At 36.6% G+C, this 27,142-nt stretch overlaps 1 protein-coding gene across 1 annotated transcript; it reads right to left on the bottom strand.

Moving 5' to 3' along the window:
• Positions 1 to 269: 269 nt before the first annotated feature.
• MS3_00009922 (uncharacterized protein) lies at positions 270 to 27,038 on the bottom strand. The gene is made up of 11 exons (XM_035730762.2): positions 27,005 to 27,038; positions 21,733 to 22,105; positions 19,943 to 20,151; positions 19,069 to 19,349; positions 14,248 to 14,496; positions 11,694 to 11,787; positions 6,130 to 6,329; positions 2,066 to 3,262; positions 1,986 to 2,026; positions 1,870 to 1,939; positions 270 to 493 (listed from the first exon to the last, which is right to left on the bottom strand). Exons 3-8 carry the CDS (start codon positions 20,085 to 20,087, stop codon positions 2,879 to 2,881), a joined length of 1,353 nt encoding a protein of 450 aa, XP_035586307.2. The 5' UTR covers positions 20,088 to 20,151; positions 21,733 to 22,105; positions 27,005 to 27,038; the 3' UTR covers positions 270 to 493; positions 1,870 to 1,939; positions 1,986 to 2,026; positions 2,066 to 2,878.
• Positions 27,039 to 27,142: the final 104 nt, after the last annotated feature.

Raw genomic sequence — 27,142 nt, 5'->3', positions numbered from 1 at the left:
TCAGAGTTGTGAAAATTACTTCCAAATTATACAAAACTACGTAATCCATTAATAGTAGCATGTCCATTAGTGGATAACTTTGAGAAAAGTTTCCAAAAACTGGAATTTTTAGAGTCAACTTCAGGTTAAGAGTAGCTCACTATTGATGTCGGATAAGAATCAAGTTATAATAGTGACTGAATTTTTCACTATGGATACCTAGATCTACAATCAGTATTTTCATTTGCTTACCCATGATACCTGAAGTTCATAGGTTCGTTCATACATAAGTGCCGACAGTCTTAAATTTGGAGAAAACAGTTTTCAAAAACACTCTGACTTTTAACAAATCCCTGTGTAATAAAAACGTGTTTATTAGAAATTATTACTACACAACTACTCATAAAAACAATAACGATTTTAATGATAAATATATTTTTCGTGATATCCTAATGAAATCTGTATTCTTGACACTGTGATTTAAGTCACTTCTTCAGAGTATATAAATAAATGACTGAAATAAAATTAAAACAAGTTTAAATAGTACAAATGAAGCAAAGCAGAATATCTTTAGTACAATCAAAACCATAATAGGTATGAACGTGCCCATGTAATTGTTAATTTTAATCAAGGTGATTCAGTATGAGATGGGTAAGAAAAATTTAAAATTTGTTATATGAAGCATTAAGCTTGAAATTGCTGGTATGTGTGTGCTGGTCGTGTGACGAATGAATAGAATCAAATGTGGTTGTTTGGACAGAGTCCAAGTTGAATGAATAGGTATAACTTCTTTCTAACTGAGGGGAAGGGATTTAGCATTATATGAAACGCTTCGGTTACTCGCCTTTTCTATCGTTGGAAAAACCTTTCTGAATTATTTGGATATTCTTTACAATGATTTGGTGGTCATCGAATATAATATATACTGCTAATGCCCATTTAGATTGTGGATTTCTCAGTTCCACGGGATTGTCAAGTCTTTTTGTGTAGCTCAAGAGTTTGTTGAGTCGAGTCGAAATTTTACGAGGACTCTAACGTAAAACGCATCACAATCGATACAACCAAACAGTTTTCTGTATATATAAGTGAGATCTTTTCACTAGTTCGAGCTAGAGTATTTAAAAGCGTTGCTTATTTTATAGAAATCTTTAATTCTGTCTCTTTCCAAAGTGGATTAAAATTTTTTTCTTATACCATGGCAGTAAGGTGAGACTAGGGCACTAATCCAAGATGTTTCATTCGAATTGTTATTTAAAGTCAGATCGTTTTGTCTCAATATGTCTTTTTAATAATATAACGATGTAGCTTGGATACTGAATAAAATTTATAGTACTGGGAAGAACTATATAGATTATAAGTGGATAAATTAGCAGCTTATATTATTCAGAATACAATAAATAATATATCCTGAAAATAATAATTACAGAATTCATGCCAGTTTACAGACATAATCAACTTGATGTATATGCATTTGGTTGTGACTGCTTATTTTACTAAACATATATATTCACGGCTTAATTATACTAACTGGATGACCATAGGGTGATTATTTGAGCAATAAGTCAGTGTAAATAGGAAGACTTATGTAGCAGTAAAATGATGTATGATTTAACGGATATTAGGGAAGTGTTGACTCAAACATTTCTGTATAGTTTATCGAAATGAACCTTAATCCTATATTTCAAGTCAACATATAAATTCACTGAATCATTCATTTCTAATAATTTGAGACCTTTCATCAACATACGCTTGATCAGCTAGACGCACTGAGTGGAATTGTAAACAATCAGCTATAGTTGTTTATATTATCTAGCTTCAATAAAAGATACAAGAGATCAGTATTGGTGAAAATAGTAGCCATATTTAACGCACAATTGTCAGATGACATACTTGTTAAATGTATGTCAACCTTGGACCGACATATTATGTATCATGTTGCATGAAATTCGAATGAAAAGCTCTGGTAACCAAAATGTTTTAATGTATCGCAATTATATGGTACTTACCTTTAGACTCCATACAATGACAATTGATGTGTTTTCTCCCCCTAAAACTATTATTCGTTATAAAACAAACGGAAGTTCACCTTTAATGACTGCCTTCATTTCGAAATCTCTTACAAAAATGAAATGGAGTAAGAGTTTGTTTCGAGTTGGATCACATTACTAAAGATTTGAAAACTACGACTCGAACAGGGTGATGGGAATGGTCAACGTAAATCTAAAGAAGTAAATTGCTAATGGAACTAACTACTGGTTAGTATAAAACAGTAACTTTAAAAGTTTCTCCATCGTCCGATAAACAATAATACGTCTAGCTAAAATAGTAGAGGGTAGAAACATATGTCAATCTTGTTGGTTTGTTTCCAATGTAGAAGTAGTGTCTATATCTATAGGTAAATTGTAGTAACAGAATAATCAACAAAAACGTGAAAGTATCTCAGTTAGAACACAAAGACCTGAAACCATACAAATATATTCATAAGTGCAATTTAATCAAAGAACTACTCGACAATACATATAGAAAGAGGAAAATAACATGATAAAATAAATAAACGAATAATAATAAGTTTCTTCTCTTAGGATATGTGTAAAACATACATCATAATAAGGCAGTAAGCTAAAATATCACAGACAACGAATAACTTTGATTTGTAAGAAGCATTAGAATATGAATGTATTCCCTATCTGACAGGAATCGAAAATGAGGGACTTAATGTGTCACAAGTATACTTATATGTATATATACAAATAAACAGAATTCTGGTTCCTAAAACAAGAAGTACAACAAATAGCATGTGAACATGGAAATCTTTCTAACGAAATTGAAAAAAAGGAAATGAATATTAAAAAGAGAAGAGGAATAACTTAAACAGGAAATAATAATGCATCGATAGTCATCACTTACCACCAGGTATACCACAAGTTTCCAGTGAAAGAGGTTTTTTCTGACGCAAAAACATTTTTGAAAATAAACCAAAGAAAACAACCACTACACCACATATAGCAATCGGATGTAATTCATGAGAGAAAATAATACATGAAAGTATCATAGATAGACCAAGTCTTAATGTCATGATTAATACAAATGTGGCCGCTCCAAATTGAGACAAAGTAAGGAAAATGAACAATTGACCAAATGCTGAACATAATGATGATGTTAGAACATCGAAAATAAATTTAGGACGATTTAATCCAAATAGTATACTTGAAATTAATTCACCATGTACAATTAATGAGATTAAAGTGAGAAATATAGACCAAATATTGACACCAGCCATTACCTAGAAAGAAATAGACTGAAAGCTAAAGTGTAGGGTTTCTTTGGTAAAAAATTAATGTACAAGTAAAAACAAGCAATTTATAACAATATTGGCTAGACGAGATATAAAGTTGATTTCCAATGTTTGATTAGATTGGATAGATACTAAACACTGGGTTTAGATGCTTCAAAGTGATTTCCAAAAAGTCATTAATACAAAGTAGAAATTTTTTAAAGCTTGTAGAGCAAGCATTTATGTGATATATATAGTTTTAAACTGACAGTTTTATTACACCAATCCAGTTAAAAACGTCGGAAAAATCGACCAGCATTATAAACGATGAAACAATCGATATGTTTAATAGCCTGGTGGACAAACCTGCAAATGATTACTATGTTTTATGTGATATACTTTAATTCTATTGAAGAAATCTCTTATCAATAAACTGAAGATAAAATAAACCAACATTTTCCTTGACTTGGATTAATCGAAAAATAGATTTATTGACTAGAGTAGTTTATATAGAAGGAACTATTCGTTTTGTGAAAAAAAGTGGGCCAATTTGTTTAGTATAGTCAGCTAGTAAGTGAAATAAGTATCATCGATGAAACTCATGTTAGGACATGAAGGTTAGTGGTGTCGACCTTAACAGTTTAATGGTAAAGTTATTACTTCAAAGTCTAGAGATTACAAGCTCGGTTTGACGTAGGCTCCTATGTGTGCGCTTCTGAAAAGTAAAGTGATCCCCAGTTTTAATTGTTTTCTAGATGATGTTATTTGGTAACCAAAAACTGCTTCCCAACTAAAGAATGCTAGAAATTTAGCGTAATATAGTGGTTTCAGTCGCTAATCATGACAAGTAATTAAATACATGTAACGCTCTCATAATATATATCCGCAACAAATTTACTTTGTGAAAGAGTTACTAAGATTTTCAGCTGAAACACTTGAACCACTTGAAATAATCTACTATTGAAACAAAATAAAAGTATTCAAGATAATGTAACTAATTAGTAAAGCAAATATGAATCAACTTCTGTACATACAGTGGGGTTTTTTAATGCTTAGTAATTTAGGCGTTAACTAATCTATTATCCGTATGAATTACATTACTAATGGAATGGTTCCATGAAGAACCCGGTTCGAATAATTTAGAATGGGTACTATACAATTCATACATCTATGTACACATGTACACACTGACACACTCTTCGCTCTTTTATTAGAATGTATTCTCATAGAAAAGGTCACAATAATTTGCATAGTTTATTGATAAAAATTTCTTTGAATAATTTATTGATTAGCTTGAGAAGAGACTGCTGAAGCTAATAGTAGATACTATATCGTAAGCTATCGAGGTGAAAACAGTCAAAACAACCAGCTCTACAATAAGATGGATGAACACTATGGTTATATAGAGATTACAAGTCTTAAAGTGATTATATGGAAGTATGTACTTTGCAAACAAACAAATTCCATGTTAATCGATCCATTTGACAAATAGAGAAAGTATTAAGAAATAAGTTAATCCTTTTAACTGGGCTTATTTCTACAAAGGGTTAATTTGAAATTACCGAAAAAAAATAGCATTGATTCGATCCGACAACTATTTTTGGGTAATTGCGTTATTATATGACATAAATGTCGATTAATGGACATGCATAACTCAGCCAGTAACAAGGTTATAGTTCTATAATTGTGTATAAATGAGATTTATTGGTTAATAGAGTAGTGAGGAAAAAGTTTTGGATATATCGTTAATTCCTAACTATTAAACATTAGATTAATCATTTATTAATATTATTGACTAGTTTAAACATTATACTACGAAGTTTTAATCTAGAAGATTGATCACTTGTATTGTGGAGACAGTTATTTGAATTATACTATACACAATATTATATGAAGGTCTGAAATTACTTTTCAGTCTTTGTAAGAAAAGTAAACATTTCAACAAATATTACGCCCTTAATTAGGTGATACATCTCTGGATTGGGTTTTCAGACGCCAATATTATAGTTAAGTTTCATTTGCTGTTTGACAGTTTAGTCATAATCATCGTTATCACCACATGTCTGTTTAAATATGAGTTTGTGGAGTGGAAAACTAGCGTGTGACTCAGTAGTTGAAAGCTAGATTGACTGGACGAAAGAATTACAAGTCCTATGAACTACAAAAGATGATAACAGAAGTTCAAGAAGCACCTAAGCTATACTAGATATTATGAACTAAGTATTCATTTAACAGTAAGAGCAAAAAGTTACTTACGAAAATGCATAACACGTCATAATACAATGTAAGTTTAATTTAATAAACTAAATAGATTGAATCATGCTCATAGCTTTTTTTTTAAAAAAAAAGCTCATGATGAATGTGAAGAACAGTTCTTGAAGGATAAGTATCTGTGAATTTATAGCGCGCCTGTGTTTTTTTTAATATTCATTTTCGAGCATCCTTCTGTTCACTTAGTGAATGAATGCTGTATTTAAAGGTATTAATTATTTTTAATTTCAAGTCATAACTTATAATTACCTTACTTGGAATGCGTTACAGTGGTGTGTTCATAAAAGACATACTTATATAACAGTAGATGATTGAAATGAAATCTCTTGTGAAAATTATGTTCTTATGTACAGCATTCAAGCACTACTAAATGAACAAAAATTTTTTTGAAAATGTAAAATATTGTACTTTTAATGAATGTTGAAGAATAGTTCTCTTCCCACCACTGATTCAAATTTTTAAGATGAAAAAAAAATTATATTATAATACAGTTAAAAATACTCAATGCATATTAGTGAGATATTGAATTATATTATAAAAAATCTCTTAACTAATGTGAAACAAAATAACATTTTCCTTAAAGAAATTTTAATCAATTTACTAACTTGTAAAGAAGTGAGTTTATATGTTTGAAACATATAATCTTGCCAATTTGATGTGAAGGAATCGCAAACAATATAGCCAATAATCAATAGATATCCACTAAATGATAATAGAAATTGAGTATTATCAATCTTTTCATTTGGAAGTTGAGTTTGTTCAGGATTAGTGTAAAAAAACATAACCATACCCAAACAAATAATAGCTGGAATTGTTTTTTTTTATTTAGTGAAAAAAATCGAGAAAGAATAAAAGGTATTCAGATGAAATAGTAACACAATTAATAATTTTATAATATGATACACATGATATATGTCAACAATGTGGAGCGAACGCAATAGGATATAGTCCTATGGATTAATCTGTGACAAAGTACACAATGATAAGTGTTGGCATATAAAATTAATTGACTTTTAAATAGTTTCTCCTGTTACATTCTAGGAAATTTTTTTATTATTTTTACTTGAACAATTGAAGGTTGTAGAGAATTGAACTGATGAGAAGTTTTTCAGGCGACAGTTAATTATCTACAGTTAAAGTAAATAACATTGGGACAAACGGGGAAATATAACTGGACAAACTTGAAATCCATCAAGTAGAGCATGATGAAACAAAAATATGATATTAATGCTACTCTATGTAGTTTATAGTAGGCTATGAGAATTTTTATTGTACAGTGCGAAATATTTACTCGAACTAAATGGCAGAATGTTAAGCCATTCAAATATTTTATTGGGATCACTGACGTATTTAAGTCAGACAATCGTTGGAAACTTGGAAGCATTGGACAGTCGTTTCATGATCCAACAATCTCTAAAACCCTTTGAGGATAATTCAAGTATCTATGTATCCTGTCAAGTTTTAACCTACTGAGATATGAGTTAATTGGGATAAAATAGTGTCGTATCATTTGGTTAAGTTGAGATATGAGAGAAGAACATAACTTATAGGATTTCAGCAGTGGACATATAAGTAATGTGGATATTATTATTTATTCGAACACATAAATATTGGTACAACAGTGCGCTAAATATATATGCGCCACACAAAACAATGAGAATTTAAAGAGAGGGAAAAAGAAAAAAGGCAAGGAGCGTAGAAAATGGGAAAACGATAACGAAGAGATTGGTCTAAGGTAGTGTAATAATAATAATAGTAATAATGGGGGAACGGAAAGGTAAAACCATAAGAAATCTTTCAGTTAAGGAAGATAAAACCATTTTTTATGAAAGTAAGAGAAGGTTACAGCACGATCGTCACTGGCTTCTGTTCTGAGTCATAACTGATAACGTCTCTAGCCACTGTGTTGCACCATCTCTAGGACCCCAGCAAGGGAGTCGTGAAGGACCAACAGAAGTCAGCCCTTTGCAGCTTTCTTTCATACCCCACCACCATGTCATACACTGACCACCTCTCCGCTTTTTCCAACCAGTCCCAGAGTCGGCAAATAATGCACGACGTGGAATTCTCTGGGACGACATTCGTAAAACATGTCCAAGCCACCGAAGTCGCTGTTTCAAGATGGTGACACCAATTGCATTGCCGTCTCTGCGCCCGGACACACGATGCCGATCTTCTGCATTACTAATATGGTGTTGACACTGGATGTCAGCAATCCTTCGGAGACAACGATGATCGAACACAGAGAGTCGTCTAACGTCCTCAACTCGGGCAGGTCAGTTCTCACAAGATTAGAGCAGAACTGCTCTCACCGACGCGTTGTAGATCCGACATTTTACAGCCAGACTAACATCACGAAGGCGCCAAAGATGGCCCAGATTGGCATAAGCCACTCTGCCTTTCACTATACGTGCATTGATTTCATCACTCACGCCACCACCAGCATTTATGCAGCTACACAGATACACGAATTTCTCAACTACTTTTATCTGCTCACCATCGAGGGAGAGTACAGGATTAGAATCCTGCCAGTCTTGTAGAAGTACTTTGCACTTCGAAGGTGCAAACCACATACCAAACCTACACACATTGATTGACAACTGATTAAGTGCGGATTGCATGGCTCGGGCATTATCGCACAGTAAGACAATATCATCTGCATACTCAAGGTCGAGAAGTCTTTCTTCAGCCAATAGATCTACACCGCCATTACTTACATCCATCAGAGCTGTTTCCAGAATGTCATCGATGGCAAAGTTGAAGAGGAATGGAGAGATTGGGTGACCCTGCCTAACTCCACTGCTCGAATGGAACAATGGAGAAAAGTGGTTGTATGCTCTCACTCTGCCTGAGGTGTTTGTATATAGGGCCTTTGAGATGTTAATAAACTTCTCAGGCACACCCTTCTTCAATAGAGACAATCCCAGAGAACAGTCCTATCCAACAAATCGAAGGCAGCCCTGATGTCAAGAAACACTACGATTAATGGCTTTTGATAAGTATGGCAGTGTTCTAACATTTGGCGGAGGGTGAAGATATGATCAATACATCCTCGACCAGAACGAAGACCAGCTTGCTCCTCGCGAGTTAATCTTTCTCGGGTTTTGAACAACCTACGAAGTGTGACGGAAGCCAATAGCTTGGACGCAATCGGAAGTAGATTTATCCCCCGATAGTTGTTACAGGAACGGCGTGAACCCTTTTTAAAGATAGGGGAAACTATCGACTCATTCCATGACGTTGGTACACTCTCTAGCTCCCAGACCTTTTTAAACAACGTCGTCAGTTCCTTAATCTGAAAGTCACAACCATCTTTAAAAAGAGCCGGAGGTAGGCCATCTGGGTCCAGTGATTTATAGCGTCCCTTGCGAACTTCCGCCTCATTTGGAGGATCGGTCGTCACCGGTCATGGAGGGCAGGACAGTCTGATCGATATTGCCGGAGCAGCAGGCTAGTTGAACTCCCCTTCGAAAAGTTCTGCCCATCGTCCAAGACGTCGGTGGATGTTAGTGATTGGCATCTAGTCATCCTCACAGATTGCTTCGCTCATACCAGACTTCTTGCTGCCAGTGGCTCGGATGAGTTGGAAGAGCTTCCGGTAGTTACCAGATGCAGCTGCTGCTTCCAGCTCATTAGCACGCTCCGACCATCACTATTTTCGATCCTTACGCAAGCTTTGCCCAATCTCCCTACGTAACATACTTCGTTTGTGGTCAAACTCACGGTCACCCGTAGTTGACCGACGGGTCTCGATGAGTCGTAAGGAGCCTGAAGAAACCCAGTGCTTATAAGCAGGACGTTTCGCGAAGCCGCAAGCGACTTTACTCGCCATTTTCTTGGTGTCATGCAATTGCAACCTATGCTCATCTATACTTTTCGGTGGAATGGTAACTAGCCTAGAAGCTAGCTCGGTTTGATACTTAGTTGCAACAGAAGCTGCAATCAATTTACTGACATCAATCCGTTTAGAACGATGAATTTGTTGGCCACTGAAAAGTAAGGTAAAATTGGCGCAAACAAGGGCATGATCAGAGTCCAGATAGGTACTCCAAAAGGAGCGGCAGTCTTGTACACAACCACGCCAGCGGTAGCTGATCGCGATGTGATTAATCTGAGTCCAGCCTTGAGATGCAGAAGGAGGACGCCAGGTGGTACATCGGCGATGACTGTGCCGAAAGTTAGTGTTAGCCAGGAACTTGGTTGTGGTCTGTGCACAGTTGCATTAGACGGTCCCCGTTATCTGTCCTGCGACCAACAAGTCCCATCGGCCACCTAAACGACTCTTTTCTGAGTCTAGACACCCGATCTGGGCATTCAAACCTGGACTCGGATTAATCACATCGCGATCAGCTACCGCTGGCGTGGTTGTGTACAAGACTGCCGCTCCTTTTGGAGTACCTATCTGGACTCTGATCATGCCCTTGTTTGCGCCAATTTTACCTTACTTTTCAGTGGTCAACAAATTCATCGTTCTAAACGGATTGATGTCAGTAAATTGATTGCAGCTTCTGTTGCAACTAAGATGGCCTACCTCCGGCTCTTTTTAAAGATGGTTGTGACTTTCAGATTAAGGAACTGACGACGTTGTTTAAAAAGGTCTGGGAGCTAGAGAGTGTACCAACGTCATGGAATGAGTCGATAGTTTCCCCTATCTTTAAAAAGGGTTCACGCCGTTCCTGTAACAACTATCGGGGGATAAATCTACTTCCGATTGCGTCCAAGCTATTGGCTTCCGTCACACTTCGTAGGTTGTTCAAAACCCGAGAAAGATTAACTCGCGAGGAGCAAGCTGGTCTTCGTTCTGGTCGAGGATGTATTGATCATATCTTCACCCTCCGCCAAATGTTAGAACACTGCCATACTTATCAAAAGCCATTAATCGTAGTGTTTCTTGACATCAGGGCTGCCTTCGATTTGTTGGATAGGACTGTTCTCTGGGATTGTCTCTATTGAAGAAGGGTGTGCCTGAGAAGTTTATTAACATCTCAAAGGCCCTATATACAAACACCTCAGGCAGAGTGAGAGCATACAACCACTTTTCTCCATTGTTCCATTCGAGCAGTGGAGTTAGGCAGGGTTGCCCAATCCTCACAGTGTCCCCGGATAAGCGCGCGTAAAACAAGCTTTTCGGAGCGACAGATGGAGAGCGAATTTCTAGTACTTCATCAGAGTCTTGAATACCGGTCTTGGATAGACAACAAACATCGATATTAAGACTTTCTAAAGACATAGCCAGCCTATCTGTTGTCCAACCTGCATAAGTGTGCGAACGTTGAAGGCAGGCGGTTTGAATGGTGCACGTGGTTTCAGAAAAACTGCTTCAGTACTCATATTCGGCGGTAACATACAATTTTCAACCGGACAGTGACTCGACAACGTTTTGATAGAGTTGAATTTCCACCATAGATGAGCTGCTGTATAAGTCGAAAAAATAAGTATAAACAGAGTAGGAATAAAAGAGGGTGGATAATGACGTGGTAAATAATAATAATAATAATAATAATAATAATAATAGTAATTTGAATCATTTTATTGTTAGTCGAAGCGAGAAAAGTAGTTTCCATAAATATAGACAGTTAGTCATTTGTGTGGGCTGTGATACTGCCCGAGTGCCCAGACCGAAGCAGGTGGTTATCTTAGGGGGCTATAATATGGTATTTTTTCTTATTTAGATACCATCCAAATGTGAAGATCAATTTTGATTAGATCCCAATTCAATATATACACATATTATAAATATCGTCTTAGTGTTGTGAGATTGGTAAATTAACTAAATCCGGTGTAGGATAATTGACTTATGTTATGCACATTCACTGAATAAGATTCTTGATGTTTATATACACTACATTGGCTATCGATAGGTTCATCTGTCCATAAACTGACGTGAATTCTTTAGGTTATACAAACATATAGCTATAATCTACCTAATTTTTACAAGTTGGTACATTCATGAATACAAAACATTATTTATCGTGAGGTTGTGTACTAGAATAGGCATATCATGAAAATATGATTAATAAACAATAACTTCGATAATTCACAACTAACGATAATACCATAATATAGTTCAAAACAAAAGTCAATCACTAGACACTTCCAACATGATCATATGAATATAAAATAAGTCAACAACGACACCAACATTAAATATAAATATATAATTACTTACCAGCTGTAAAATATTCTTGCCAACTATACAGTTTCTTTTGAATAAATCTACCCATAAACATTACTGGTAAAACCTTGCAGGCTTTAAGAATAACCTGAAATTTAAATGAAAATTAGAATTACGTATATTTGTAACTTTTAATTTTAATTTAAAAATGAACAGTTATTGTTTCTAGGTATCATTACCAAGGTTTGATTAGATAATTTCGAACAAATTGAGCATTGGGTTGATTGCTATAAATAAAAATAATATGTATTCGTAATATCCCAATGAGTAGAAAATTAGATTTTCTGACGTTTCGTGACTTAGTGTAAGCCACTTCTTCAGAGAATAAATAACCAAATTATTGTTTCCTATCTTGATATAGTAACATTATACTAGAGTAAACTGTATGTTGTATATACTGCACAGAATATTTGCGGATTAAGCCATTAAAAAAATAATTTTTCAAAATTAATTTATGATAAATCCATGACTGAAAATTCCAGTCCTCATCAGTTAAATAACAGGAATAGTTGCATCAATGACTCAACACGAACCGCTCATTATTTCTAATAACATCTGAGTACTAGGAATGTAAAACATCTAATGACATTATCAAGTTATAAAATGAAAAGATCATTATTAGATAAGCATAAAATCAAACCTTTAAATTAAAACTAAACACAAATTAATTCAGTATATCCTTAGTGTAATAATTTTACTTCGGATTTAATTATATCATGCTGTAGTGAACGAAAACACAAGTGGGGACAATCGAATGTATTTGAACACAACATTGCAGAACGTCTTATTAAAGTCTGAGGACCATACAGTAAATACTTTACATGCAAAATATCAATCAATCGTCCCAGACTTCATTGTTCTTTCGTTTCCATACCAATCGATCTCTGTTCTCGTTCTTTTTTCCTTGACCTTCTTAACCTTCTGCCGCCAGGCACTTCACTTCGGATTGATGATACGTACTACTTATAACTGTCAACATCGAGTAGCACACACCACAATGCTACATAATTCTTATTAAATTACGGGTTTGTGTGTAATTATTTAATTTTAAGATGGTCTTAATCATACACTAAATTTAGCTAAATAACCATTGAAAAGTAAGAGGTATTTATCAAAATATTGATATGCACTGCTAAGGTGTCCCATAAGACAATGAAGCAGGTATCCAGAGCTCGCTTAGTTTCCAATGGTTTGAATAAATTGAGTTTACCGTGTAATTTAAGTAAGCCGATAACGTAGTACTGGCCAATATTCTCTGTGCATGATATACCTGGCTAGTGAATTATTATTTTTAATGGTGACAACGAGTTTGGGGTAAACAAGTTTTACTTCAGGTTTAAGTTGGTTTATTTATCTGAATTTTGGACAATTAAACATAATGTGTGTTGGAGAAAGATAAGAAAGAAAAGTTTTGTAGTGCCTAGATAAGAATATTGGAACATATCCATGAAGTTAGGACTGGTATTATTTATCATGTTTAGATTTCTATTACAGTTGATATTATTTCTTCGTTTTCTCTTGTCATTTAGTTAAACATTTCGCTATGCTGACATGATGACTTGGGCCAGTAGACACTCGTGTCAGATTCAGTGTTGATCATAATTGACTGATTAGTAACATGAACTATGCCACGAATTACAAACCAGCCAGAAAAGTTTACGTTTTAGTGGAAATCGGTAGTTATAGTCAGAGAGCGGGTTAATAAAAAATGACATTTTGGACAGACAATAAAGCGTTAAGTTTTACACTGTTCATTTGATATTGGGGTCTTCACAAACGTCAGAGACAATTACTAATGTGATATGGTAATACCAAGTAAATGATACCTATTCATGCCAGCAACTTTTTCCTTTAAACTGTTATGTATACCGTGATTTTCATCTCTAGAGACGTAAAATTCCTTTTGAAAATCCCCACCTCACTTGTAGTTTTCATCGCTTAAGTATCATTGTGCACTAGCCGTTCAATTTACTTAATACCATTAGATCGGCTTTCATATTAGATTTCGATAATGCAATGAGAAGACGTAGTTTATCAGTTTTTAAATTTCATATTAGAATTAGATACCATCGTCCGTAATTGTCTACCTGAATTACATATGTCATAACAATATTACAACAAAATCATTGTGTTGCATCCATCATTGCTGAAACATCTCACATTATTAATGTGTTCAGTGGTGAAATAGAGAAGGAATATTGTCAATTCCCAACAAAGAGATGCTGAAAAGCAGGCCTAATCAGTAGTAGCAACTTTTTTTAAGAATAGGTGATAAAATACGTACCAATAACGCTTACTACTACAGCAAACAAACAGAGAGAATATTTATGTAAAAACTCCTCGACACCTGAAAAAGGAACTTCAATTAAGCAATCCAGAATGCAAGATTGTCACAAACAAAGGCTGAGTGCCTAAATTATATAACTAAGAGAAACACAGCATCTATAAAGTGAGTCAATACCACAAAAATAAAAAAAGTGAAACATAGAACTGAAGACAAAATCACTGAAGTTTTCATCGATAAAAGGTTAGTGTTTGAATAACTTACCTGGCTAGGAAAGGAAATATAAATGAGGGCCTCATACTGACACCAGCTACTGATCACATTACTGATAGAAGCATATGCAAACTCGATGAAGGGAGCTTTTTGACCTTTTTTCCAAGGGTTAACAAGTAACCCAATATGTAGAAAGTGTAGAGGTATCAAAATAATTAATGCCATTGCACGATTACAGAAAACAAGATACTGTGGATTTTTAAACCTCTCATTGTCATACATTTTGGTCATAATTCTCTCCTACAGAAAAGCAAACAGACTTTAACCTTGAGCAATAAAAACAATCAACTTTTACATAATGGAAAAGCCAACGAATTTCTCTGATTAGACTATTGAAAACTTACGATGATGATGATAATGCATGCATTCTAGCAGTCATTCATTTTTTGTATTTTTTGTAAGATCTTCTGAAAGACTTCAAAATCACAATACTCCAACAGTTAAAAATATAAACATCGTCGTTTACTTGTCAGCACTTAATGATATATTGTCTTCCCAACGTTTATCCGGCATCCTCACGTCATGAAGCATTTATATTAAATCAAATAAAGACCCCAAAACTGAATCTTCTTAGTCGATCACCAGATATTATCTTTAAGAGGATGTATAAGGATTTCTTTGAAATAGATGCCAGAAGTGTATAAATAATTATCAGTACCTAATTCTAAAAATACACCCTACATATACTAAACGAAAACAGTATTTCGCAGTCAAATCCCTTGACAAATTTACATAGAGAAATAACAAAATGGTCAGCAGAGTAAAATGAATTCATTTCATTTCACGACCTCTCATTAACTGTATACAGCCTAAAATTACAATTACTAAAATAACTATAAACAATTGTTTAACATTCTTCGGTTTGTGAAATTGGATGAATATTTAAAAGGGAACCGAAAATGCCATAATCATGAGAAGAATAAGATTGATGCATATCTACATGTAAGAAAGTAGTGGTGCAGAGTGTAGAATAGGTGAAGTAACAGTTACTAGTGGTCATAATACAGGTTAAAGAAGTTATGTAAAAGTAATGAAATTGATCATTGATTATACAGTCATTCAACATGATAAGAAACAAAATCAAATTAATATGTGACCGTTCATAAAGCTGTGTGAAAAATCCCTGGTTGTGAGAATGCAGATTCAATATGGCTCAGAATAGAAGCCAGTGGAGATCATGCGGTAATTTTCGTTTACTTTGTTTTACAAGTGAGAAACCTCTGTAACTGAAAGAATTTTTTATAACTGTACCTTACTCTGCAGAACTGCTTCTTCCATTATTCATTCTATTCATTCACTTACTTGTGTTCATTTAATCAGACTTTTTTAAATTCCGACTCAATCTAACGCTTCATGATTTCGTCGGCTTATTTAATAGGCACATACTTATTTTGGTGCCCATATGTACCAATATTTACGTGTTGAGATAAATAAATACTTTTCAATTTCATTGCCATTGACAAGAGACAACTCTGGTTGCAAAATGGTTACCTAAGGTTAAAAAGCGTCAACGATAAAAACACACCGGTATTCACAACTACATATATTACTTGATACAAAATATTGTATACACATCCAAGAGGTACTTTAATACAAACATTGATGAAAAACCATGTTGGCGTTTTTTTCTATCAAGCTTGCCAACCAATATATACATATATTACTTACTTACTTACGCCCGTTACTCCCAATGGAGCATAGGCCGACGACCAGCATACTCCAACCCACTCTGTCCTGGGCTGTCCTTTCTAGTTCGATTCAATTGTTGTCCATCCTTCTCATGTCTGTCTCCATTTCTCGGCGTAATGTGTTTTTTGGTCATCCTCTTCTCCTTTGGTCATGAGGATTCCATGTGAGGGCTTGACTTGCGGCGCAGTTGGGTGCCTTCCTCAATGTGTATCCTACCCACTTCCAGCGCTTCTTCCTGATTTCTTCCTCCTCTGAAAGCTGATCTGTTCTCTCCCACAGTAGGTTGTTGTTGATAGTGCCTGGCCAACGGATCCGAAGTATTTTGCGTAGACAAGTGTCAATAAACACTTGTATCTTCTGGATAATGGTTTTCGTAGTTCTCCAAGTTTCCGCCCCATACAGTAGAACTGCCTTGACATTTGTATTGAAAATTCTGACCTTCGTGTTGGTTGACAGTTGTTTTGAATTCCAGATGTCCTTCAGTTGTAAATATGCTGCTCTTGCTTTACCGATCCACGCTTTCATATCTGCATCAGATCCATCGTGTTCATCAATGATGCTGCCCAGATATGTAAAGATTTTTTACATCTTCCAAGGCTTCTCCGTCAAGTGTGATTCGACTGGTGCACGCTATGTTGTATAGGAGAATCTTGCTTTTCCCTTTGTGTATATTGAGACCTACTGCTGTTGTAGCTGCTGCTACACTGGTCAACTTCTCCTGCATTTGTTTTTGCGTGTGCGATAGGAGAGCCAGATCATCTGCGAAGTCTAGATAGTGCAGTTGAATCCTAATTGTCCACTGTATCCCATGCTTCTCCCCAGATGTTGACATCTTCATGATCCAGTCGGTCACCAGGAGAAAGAGAAAGGGTGAGAGTAAGCAACCTTGCCTGACACCGATCTTTAATTCGAACGAGTCTTCCCTCCATGCACGATTTTGCAGTTTAATCTATCATAGGAAGTCTGTATGATATTGACTATCTTCTCAGGCACGCCCTAGTGTCGAAGAAGCTTCCATAGTATTGTCCTATCCACGATATCAAGTGCTTTCTCGTAGTCAATGAAGTTGATGTAGAGTGATGAATTCCATTCAATTGATTGTTCCACAATGATCCGTAGAGTTGCGATTTGGTCTGTACACGATCTATCCTTACGGAATCCTGCCTGTTGGTCACGAAGTTGGGCGTCTACGCAGTCCTTCATCCTGTTTAACAATACCCTGTTGAAGACTTTTCCTGGTAAGAGTGATGCCCCTGTAGTTATCACACTTGCTGAGATCGCCTTTCTTTGGTATTTTGATCAGAAGTCTTTCTTTCCAGTCTGTTGGTACTTGTCCCTCGCCCCAAATCTTGCTGAAGAGAATGTGGAGCATCTTTGCAGTTACTGCTACGTCTGCTTTCAGTGCCTCTCCTGGAATGTTATCTGGTCCTGATGCTTTGCCGCTCTTGATTTGTCTGATGGCCATGCTGATCTCTTCAATTGTCGGTGGGCCAACATCGATTGGGAGGTCCGTAGGTGCTACTTCGATGTTGGGTGGGCTCAGTGGGACTGGTTGATTCAAGAATTCATTGAAGTGTTCTACCCACCTGTTTCGTTTTTCTTCAAGGTTGGTGATTACTTTTCCTCCCTTGATTTTCACTGGTCGTCCTGGTTTATGATAATTTCCGGCGAGCTTCGTTGTTGTATCATATAATTGTCTCATGTCTCTTTCTCTTGCAGCCTTTTTCGCCGTCATTGTTAGATCTCCCACATATTTACATTTGTCGGTTCTGATGCTCCTCTTCACTTGCTTGTTTACTTCTGTGTATTCAGCTTGAGCCTTGGCTTTCTCTAATCGTGTTTGACTGGTATTGATTGCTGCCCTCTTGTTCCTCCTTTCTTGAATCTTTTCCAGTGTGTCAACAGTGATCCATTCCTTGTGATGATGCTTCTTGTGGCCCAGAACCTCATGACGTGTTGAATTGATTGCCTCCTTGATTTCTTTCCATTTGCTCTCCATAGTAGTTCCCTTTCCATTGAGTAGGTCGTGAAAGGCCTGTAACTTATTGCTGAGTGCTATCTTGAATTCGTTGAGTTTGTTAGTATCCTGAAGAAAGGCCGTATTAAACGTTTGTGATATTGTCCGCCCCATTGTCCAGTGCTTCTTGAGTTTCAATTTCATCTTGGCGACCAGTAAGTGATGATCTGAGGCTATGTCAGCTCCTCTCTTGGTTTTCATATCTTTCATCGTCTTCCTGAACTTTTTATTGATGAAGATATAGTCGATTTGGTTCTGCGTAGTGTGGTCCGGTGAAATCCATGTGGCTTTGTGCATGAGTTTATGTGGGAATATGGTGCCACCTATGACCATTTCGCAAATCTCTCACCATTTTCGATCCTTTCTCCGGCATTCTCCGTTCCAACCTTGGCATTTAGGTCTCCCATCAGAATGATCAGGTCCTTTATTGGGCATCGCTCAAATATTGACTACAGCCTATCGTAGAATTGATCTTTGACGTCTTCATTGTAGTCGTTGGTTGGCGGATAGCATTGGATGACGTTGATTGCAATACCCTCTTTCTCTGTGTTGAAGGAGGTTTTGATGATCCTGAGTCCATGAGATTCCCATCCTATAAGTCTTTTTCGTGTTTGTATGGATAGCATCAGTGCAACTCCTTGTGTACGTGGAGCATTTTCTTCTTCATGGCCGGAGTATAACAGCAGCTCCACTGAAGCTAATCTTTGTTGTCCAACCTGCGCGCAATGTGTTTCACTAATTCCAAGCACTTCCGGGTTGTATCTTTTCATTTCTGCAGCAGCTTGGATGACTCCCGGTCTCCTGTATTGTACGAACATTCCATGTACCTAAATTGATGGTTGTTCTGGTTTTCAGGAGAGGCATCAGCCTCGCGACTTTCGAAGGACCTCTGCTTTCACCATGAAGCGTCATAACTCATGTAAATGAAGACTTCCTAACTCCCAGTGCACAGTTTAAATGGTTTGAATTATTTTTTCTGGTTAGCGTTTTAAGCGAGTTATATATATATATATATATTAAGGACATGATTGTTCATCAATGTTTGCATTGAAGTACCGCTTGGATGTGTGTACAATATTTTGTACCATGTAATCTAAAAAACTCACTTGTAATACTCCCCATAACAAGTAGGATGATTGTAGACCAAAAAAGCAAAATGCCAATAATATATAGTATTGTTTCGAAGTCCTGCTAGAGGTACTACGATTGAAATGTAGATAGGAATCGATGCATTCCAAGCATGTCAGCTTTGAATGCAGTCCGTGTCGCGTTGTAGACATAACTATCGGGATCGGTAGATCCACCTCATTCTGAACGTGTTCTATAGAATAAACGTCAGGTACGAAACATATGTACATCGCTTTTGCATGCCAAGAACCCGTGCTGTCTGTGAAAAGTATGAAAATACAGAAAGTTACTTGTTTACAAGAATTTGAGAGACAAAGCTTGTACTACTAGCAGATAAACCGCTTTAAAACCCCATTTTGAATTAAGTATCGTTCAGAACAGATAAAATAGGTTTGAATTTAAAGTAAAACTTTTCAATCACTTTGGAAATTATGATTTACTGGCCAGTACGAACATATTTTGACTATATTTTAAAAACCATGTGGACAGTAGGTTATTGAAAATGTCTTTAGCATAACCAAATTATTTAAACTTAGTTAGCTCCCCATTTAAAATTTCATGCATTAATCAGTTAACCCTGTGGGTAGAACTCAATAATAAAATTATAAAACTAATAATCAACTGAAGATCATGATAGTAATTACTGGTCCTATAATACGTATATTTACTAAATTTGAGTATGTTTTCAGATTTGAGATTAGATAATGAATACGATAGAAACATTCACAATATCAACTGTCCAACATTAAATTCTACCACGTATATATAACCATTCATGAGAATATAATAAACCACTACAACTAAAACGAACATTAGTAAATTCATAAGTTACTTTGAGTTAAGAAAAATTACCGTTGGAAATGTGCAATTTGTATCTGTTCCTGAAGTAGCTACTCAGCAAAACAAACGGGATTACAACCGATGAATATAATGATAAAATTCCAAACAACTCCAAAGACCACGAGAAATAGCTGTACATAGACGAAGATTCCTCCATAACAGAATACAAACTTCAAATAAAACGCTTCCTTGGGCAATGTATTTTATAAAATCTTCAGAAACTGAATTATGATAGGAAACAAAATAGTAGTTCGAAATTTTAGTTTCATAGTTATATAGTAATTTTAGTTATTAAACACTTGTTACAAGTGCTGATACATTAATAAGCACTCGTGTTGAATACTTTTTTTTAATTAATGAATATAGGGTGCATTGAAAGATGTCTTTTAAAGTACAACTGAGATAAGTGACCTAAAATATATATCATGTAAACTAAGCGTAAAATAAGTTGATAAATGCACGCCGGCAACCCATTATTCTTGTTTTTAAGCGATAGTCAAAAATATAAAAACAGAACTTTACACAAAGTTACTCAGTTTAACAAGAGTGAGGTGAATCCCAAACAATGCTACATTTTCGCCATGAATATTCGAAATCCTTGAAATTAATCAGTCCTCTAAATGAGATTATATCAAACATATATTTGACATCAATCAGGAGAGTGATTAGGAGGTCCACTCATGAAGCCGGTATTCTTGGTGATCAATACTGGTTGTTTTGGCTTCATATGACCAAAGGAGCAAGAAAATTTTGGTGACACTATTTGTCTGTACCTATATATCTGCACAAGCATAAACATCTACATTGATAGGATCAAGTGTTACCCTGAAAGTATAGATAATAGCGTGTGTGAAAAGCCTCAAAGATTGTATGTTCAAAAAACTACTGAAAGACATATAAATAACCATAAGAAACTTAAAGATGCAACACTGGATCTCACTGATGTGATAGACGGCTAGGATGTGCTGAAATTATCAATCCACAGGTAGATATTGAAACCATTATCTAAATGGAACATGGTGAATATTGATGAATGAGTGTTACTGAGATATACTAGTATTTTATCCCAAATAAAACAAAACATATATTACATACGGGTGGCTGGAAAGTACCAGATAACTTAATCATTATATAAAAGATTCACTTTTAGATTATGAGCCGCACATTTTAGGACGATGGGAATCTATATTTACTGATGGTACTCGAGCTTGTAAGCCCGTAATAGAAAATTGGATTACAAATTACGAGTGAAGGTCTGCGCTGTGGATAAACTTTTTAAGTTATTGGCACACAGCCAAAGCTCAATAAGAACTACGGAGTAAATAGAACTTATAAGTAATTATTTTCTCCTTAAGTAACCGCAGCACAACTTTCGAATAAAACGATGGTCATAAATGAAATCACCGGGCTTCAATAAATACTATTTGTAGCCCAGTAAACTTGTTTCGGTACCTGAAGGTAAATATTATTCACGCAATTAGGTAACAGGAATAGTCGCATTTCATCAACTATTCAAAAGAAAATTCTCCAACCTTAAGAATTTATTTCCGAATTCTCTAAAAGGAACGAATTAAGTTGAGATATAGAATAAAAGCTAAACTGCATTCTAAAGCAGTTACTCAAACCAAGTTAGCATCACTATTTATGGCATAGGATAATGAAGGTGAACAACATGAAAACAGATTTGAGATAAATAAGAACTCAACATTACTAGACCTCAATACAGAAAAATAGCTTATAACAACAACAAGATGGTGGAGTGATGTGGAAAAAATGCGGCACGGGCGGTAGAAATCACTTACATATCACACTTCCGTCTTGTTTTAAATGTGATTCTTTGTTCGATTTCTTCAGTGGCTTTACGATGCAAATCGTTTAGGCTGTACCCATAAACCGTTTGAACAAGGTGACAACCGACAGGAAAATGTGAAGATAACGGACTTACGAACAAGCATCAGTGACAAAATTTATTAACAAACAATGCCTGATACGTTGCAGTTTACTGAATTTAGTTCCTCATTGTAATTTATTTTATTGGTCACTGATTAATTAGGAGAATGAGCATCGAAGTCAGTTTGAGTAATCCTTAATTTCGTTGAAGATTCGAGTTTTTTCGAAGGCAGTTGTAACCAACTGTATGGTTAGTCGGATAATCACAGATAGTCCCAATAATCTCTATGGTACAACAGATATTAACAACAATGGGGATAAAATTTTTCAAAGACTGGGATGTAAAACAGGTTTCTATGTTCGTACACATGTGTACATGGTGATGTCAACGTGTAGTCAAGGGGACACTAACCTAATAAGAAACCAAATTGTTACCTTTTCCCGATTTTGCCCGAAATTTTCCAGATGAGGGCAAATGTACCAGAATCAAAATTTTTATCCTCCCCGAAATGTCCGCTTTTTCCCAAAATTGATAGCTATTTTTTGCGTTTCCTCTAAACTAACACCGATTAGTCTACTTTTCTGTAATATTAGCACGCAAAGTGATAAGTTTATCGCAGAAGTCAACGAACTGTACCAGTGTATTATTAAGAAGTTTGCCCTTAATTCCTACGAAAAATCATATTGTTTGTACACCCAACGTAACTGAAAGTAGTGATTTATATGAAAACAGTTTTTGCATGAACAGTTGTCAGTTTCAAAAAGGGCAGTGATTTTTGTACTTGTTGTGATTATACTTGCTTTTGGTACTTATTGCACTAAAAAGCATTCTTGGTCTACTTTAACTAAGAGTTCTTTGGTTAAAGTTTGAAATTTTTTACTAAATTTTGTCCTGAGTACCTGTTTTTAGTCCTTGACTAACATTTGTGTTCACATTGTTATCATTTTTTGTTTTTAAACCTTTTAAATCGAATTACAATGGTTGGTAAGACTCACAAATGTGGGCAACCAAATCGTTTGTTCTCCGTTGAGGAGGGAATGCAGTGTGACGACTGTAAAAAGTGGTATCACAAAATGTGTACACGACTAAGTCCGACGGCTTACAAAAGATGCTCGAAGTCTAACTCGCATTGGCTTTGTATGTTCCGCTGTACGGATAAAAAGGTACTAATACAGGAGGCTATGGGCCTATTGGCTTTGGCCTGCAAGAAAAACGATGGCGGAAGCACTGATAACAGGAGCACTGACGATGAAGAATGTGTCAGTGTAGTAAGTGCTGCTACTGGACCCTTTAAACACCTGACTGTGGTTGACGGGAACGTGAAATCTCCGTTGACATTAACGAGGAATGAAGTGTCGCTTGATAATGACATCGGCAGTCATACACCTCTAGTCGAAATAGAAGATCCGGATAAAACTGTCACCGTTCCACATAGTCCAGGTGTGGCTGTTCTGAGTGGTGACAAATGGACTTCGGTAAGAAGAAAAAAAATAAGAAGAAAAAGGCTGTAGGCAAAACGCAGCTGGTCAGCAAAACATTGGAAGGGATGTTATCAGAAGAAAAATCCTCACCGCGTGAAAAGACAGATCTCTCTGATAGATCAGTCATTTTTCATAAGATAAGAGAATCTTCAGATACTGAACCAAAGGCAAGATTTGAACATGATCTCAATCATATTAAGACATCATTAAGTAAACTACTCCCAGATACAGTTTCAGGAGTTAGCATTTGTAAGCTTTATAGAATAGGAAAAAAGGTGGATTCCGAAAGTCCTCAGAAAAACCGCCTCCTAAAGGTTACATTCAACACGGTGGAAGAAAGGAACCTGATTCTAAGTAATTCACGTAAACTGATTGGATCCGGAATATATGTCCGTGAGGACCTCAGCCTAGCTGATCGTATTAAGAGAAGAGCTGCAGAAGCGGAAATAAACGAGCGTCGCCGAAACGGTGAAAGAAACCTCGTTCTTAAGGGTTTTCAGATTGTAAAAGTTCGGAGCAAAACGATCCCCAAGCCACTCTGGGTGGCAAGGGAAAGCTCTCCACAGACTTAAAAGTGTGCTACACAGATGCTCGCAGCCTACTAAATAAAATGGCGGAGCTGAAGTCAGTGGTGGACAAAGAAAAACCGGACGTTATCGCTGTCTCGGAAACTTGGTTAACGTCAGAAGTATTAGATAGTGAAATCCAATTGACTGGTTTCATAACCAGTAGGGCTGATAGATTAAACCGAAGGGGAGGCGGGGTTATTGTGTACACGAAAAGTACCCTAACCATAAGATTAGCTGAGACAGTAGCACATGTTTCAGGGACATGTGAACTGGTGAGATGTAAGTTGAAATGCCGAAGGCAAGATATTGAATTAGTTGTAGTTTATCGCAGTCCAGAATGTGTAGCAGATGATTTCCTCCTTAGTAAACTTAAGTCCTGGTGTAACAACGGTAAAAGCCTTGTAGTAGGCGACTTTAATGCACCATATATAAACTGGGTTAACTTAGAAGTAGGGTCATCCATATCGTCGTTCGACTCCAAACTGTTAGAAACCTCGATTGGACTAGCATTATTCCAACACATTAGAGATCCCACAAGATACGACCTAAGAAACTCTTCCTCTCTTTTAGATTTAGTCTTCACACACGGTGATGACGTTGGTCAAACGGCTTTTCTCCCACCACTTGGGAGAAGTGACCATGCAGTCATCTTATTCAAATTCATGGCTGAGATTGATTGTCAAACAATTGCGCCGGCCCGTCCTAACATATGGAAGGCAGATACGGAGGCAATTAACTCCGCAGCATCGGCTGAGAACTGGGAAATTGACTCAAAGGCATCAGTACAAGAGGCATGGACTCTATTCAGGCAGTTATACAATCGCGTAACTCAACCATACATGCCCTGGACTGTCCCAAAGAAAAAGAAGCACGGACATCCCTGGATAGGGCGGGATATTCGACGCTTACTAAGACAAAAGAAGAAATGCTGGGATGTTGCCATCCGCCTTGGCACAGCGGGTACGATGGAACGCTACAGATCGATAAGAAACGAGTGTATAACTAAAATTCGGGAAGCGCAAAGAAAATATGAAATGCAGCTGGCAGAATCTGCACTCAAGCAGCCCAAGAGGATATTCTCGTACATAAACTACAGAACAAGGATTCATCATTGGATTCCCAACCTAATTAAAGTAGGAAGTGAATCTGAAATGGTAGAGGAAGATCAGGAAAAAGCTGAGGTTATGGCTGACTACTTTGGGGCAGTTTTCACTCAGGAACCTCCTCTAGAGAAAGAACCAGACCCAATTACAGAGTCAACAAACCAGCTGCTCACCGTGGACTTCGACCAAAACGATGTGCTTAAGGCTCTTAGCACCCTAAACATGGAGAAGTCAACAGGACCAGATGAACTACACCCTAAAATCTTGAGACATATTGCCCAATATATCGCAGCCCCACTGACTGTGATATTCAAAATGTCACTTGACCAAGGTGTGTTACCTGTGGACTGGAAGGACGCAATCGTCACTCCCATACATAAAACAGGTCTACGACAGGTTCCATCAAATTACAGACCCGTAAGCCTCACCAGTGTTGTAATTAAAATACTGGAAAGAATAATCAAACGGACCATAACAGCATTTATGGAAACCAATAACTTGCTGAACATGGCACAACATGGTTTTAGAAAGGGTCTATCCTGTACAACGAACCTCCTTATAGCTAGGGAGCTCTGGATTAATGCGCTAGACAACGGAAACTCAGTGGATGTTGTCTACATAGACTTCAGTAAGGCTTTTGACAAGGTGCCAACTAATAGGCTGCTATTGAAGTTGGCAAACCTTGGTATTGCCGGACCTCTTTTAAAATGGATTAAGGATTTCCTAGTAGGTCGTAGGCAAAAAGTAAGAATAAATTCCAAGTGCTCCATCTGGAGACCAGTACTTGGTGGAGTACCCCAAGGTTCCGTCCTAGGTCCTTTACTTTTTATAATGTACGTTAATGATCTTACAAGTATAGTACAGTCTCCATTGTTATTATACGCTGACAATGTAAAAATTTGGCGAGTAATAACTGGAGACAAAGACGCATTTACTCTTCAGGCGGACTTAAATAATATGATAAACTGGTTTAAAGAGTGGCTAATGCCTATCAACTCGGAAAAGTGTGTCTACATGCACTTGGGGGATTCAAAGGTTAATACGTACAACATAGGGGATGTGTCATTACCCGTAGTCCGGTCTCATAAGGACCTAGGGGTGACAGTGAGCAATGATCTTAAGACGACGGCCCATTGCCGGGAGGTCGCAGTTAAGGGGTTTCGAACCCTCTGGGCTTTAAAAAGGACATTCACTAAGCTTGATACTACCATGTTCACCACATTATACACATCCTTAGTGAGAACTAAGTTAGAGAACTGTGTTCAGGCTGCGAGCCCCTGTTTGAAAGGTGACTCAGACATAATAGAAAAGGTACAGAGGGCAGCTACGCGTGCAATTCCGGAACTCCGGGGTTTATCATATAAAGAGCGGCTTGAAAAACTGGACCTCTTTACTCTGTCCTATCGCAGACTAAGGGAAGATCTAATATTGATGTACAGAATACTGAGAAATGATTTCGGACCTAACTTATTTTCTCTCTTTCTTCCCACTAGATCGGGACACCTCAGAGGACATAGCAGGCGAGTAGAAAAGCCAAGAACGAACAAAATACCCGTGGCATACAGCTTTTCACACCGAGTCATCAATACTTGGAACCTGCTGCCTGAAGCAGTGGTGTCCGCACCTTCAATTGACTCTTTCAAGAGAAGACTGGACACTCACAGAAGCATACTAGAAAAGGAATAACATAGGCCGTAGGCCTTCTCTCCTTACTACACAAATCTGAATCTGAATCTAATATTTAATCTACTGAAGGACCGTGGGCGCCTCCATATAGGAGCCCAAATATGTGAAACATGGAGAAAGACAGGAAAATAATGCGTTTCAGTGCAAAGTCCTTCTCTGACTTCCTGAGGAAATACTAGGTTTCTCTTGGGAAAGTTGCTTGGATCGATCCAGATCATAAGGAATTCACAGACTCGAAAACTATTAAGAATCATAAGAGAAAGCCAGATAATTAATAAATAAGCTACAAATATTAGATAATACATCCAAATAAATTTTTACTAGTAAATACACAAAGTGCTAACCAAGAAAGTTTAACCAGTGTAGCGCGAAAAATCATAATGCGTTTTAGATGAGTAGGGAATTTCCATGCTCAATTAAACAGTAACATGTGACTCAATCTTCACATTAGATACTACCTCTATTAAGATGAATTGCGATAA

Source organism: Schistosoma haematobium, chromosome 1 (genome assembly GCF_000699445.3).
Source record: "Schistosoma haematobium chromosome 1, whole genome shotgun sequence".
NCBI classification, from domain to species: Eukaryota; Metazoa; Platyhelminthes; class Trematoda; order Strigeidida; family Schistosomatidae; genus Schistosoma; species Schistosoma haematobium.
The sequence above is the reverse complement of the archived record's forward strand: the minus strand, read 5'-3'. Positions and strand labels throughout refer to the sequence as shown.

What these genes read in the sequence shown, in the direction of transcription:
- MS3_00009922 (XM_035730762.2), bottom strand. Translation starts at nt 20,087, where the DNA reads ATGGAGGAATCTTCGTCTATGTACAGCTATTTCTCGTGGTCTTTGGAG. An exon ending in CAAATTGCACATTTCCAACG is followed by an intron (nt 19,350 to 19,942) that starts GTAATTTTTCTT and finishes TACTTTTCACAG; the next exon opens with ACAGCACGGGTTCTTGGCAT. An exon ending in GCAAGAATATTTTACAGCTG is followed by an intron (nt 6,330 to 11,693) that starts GTAAGTAATTAT and finishes AAACAATTCCAG; the next exon opens with CTATTATTTGTTTGGGTATG.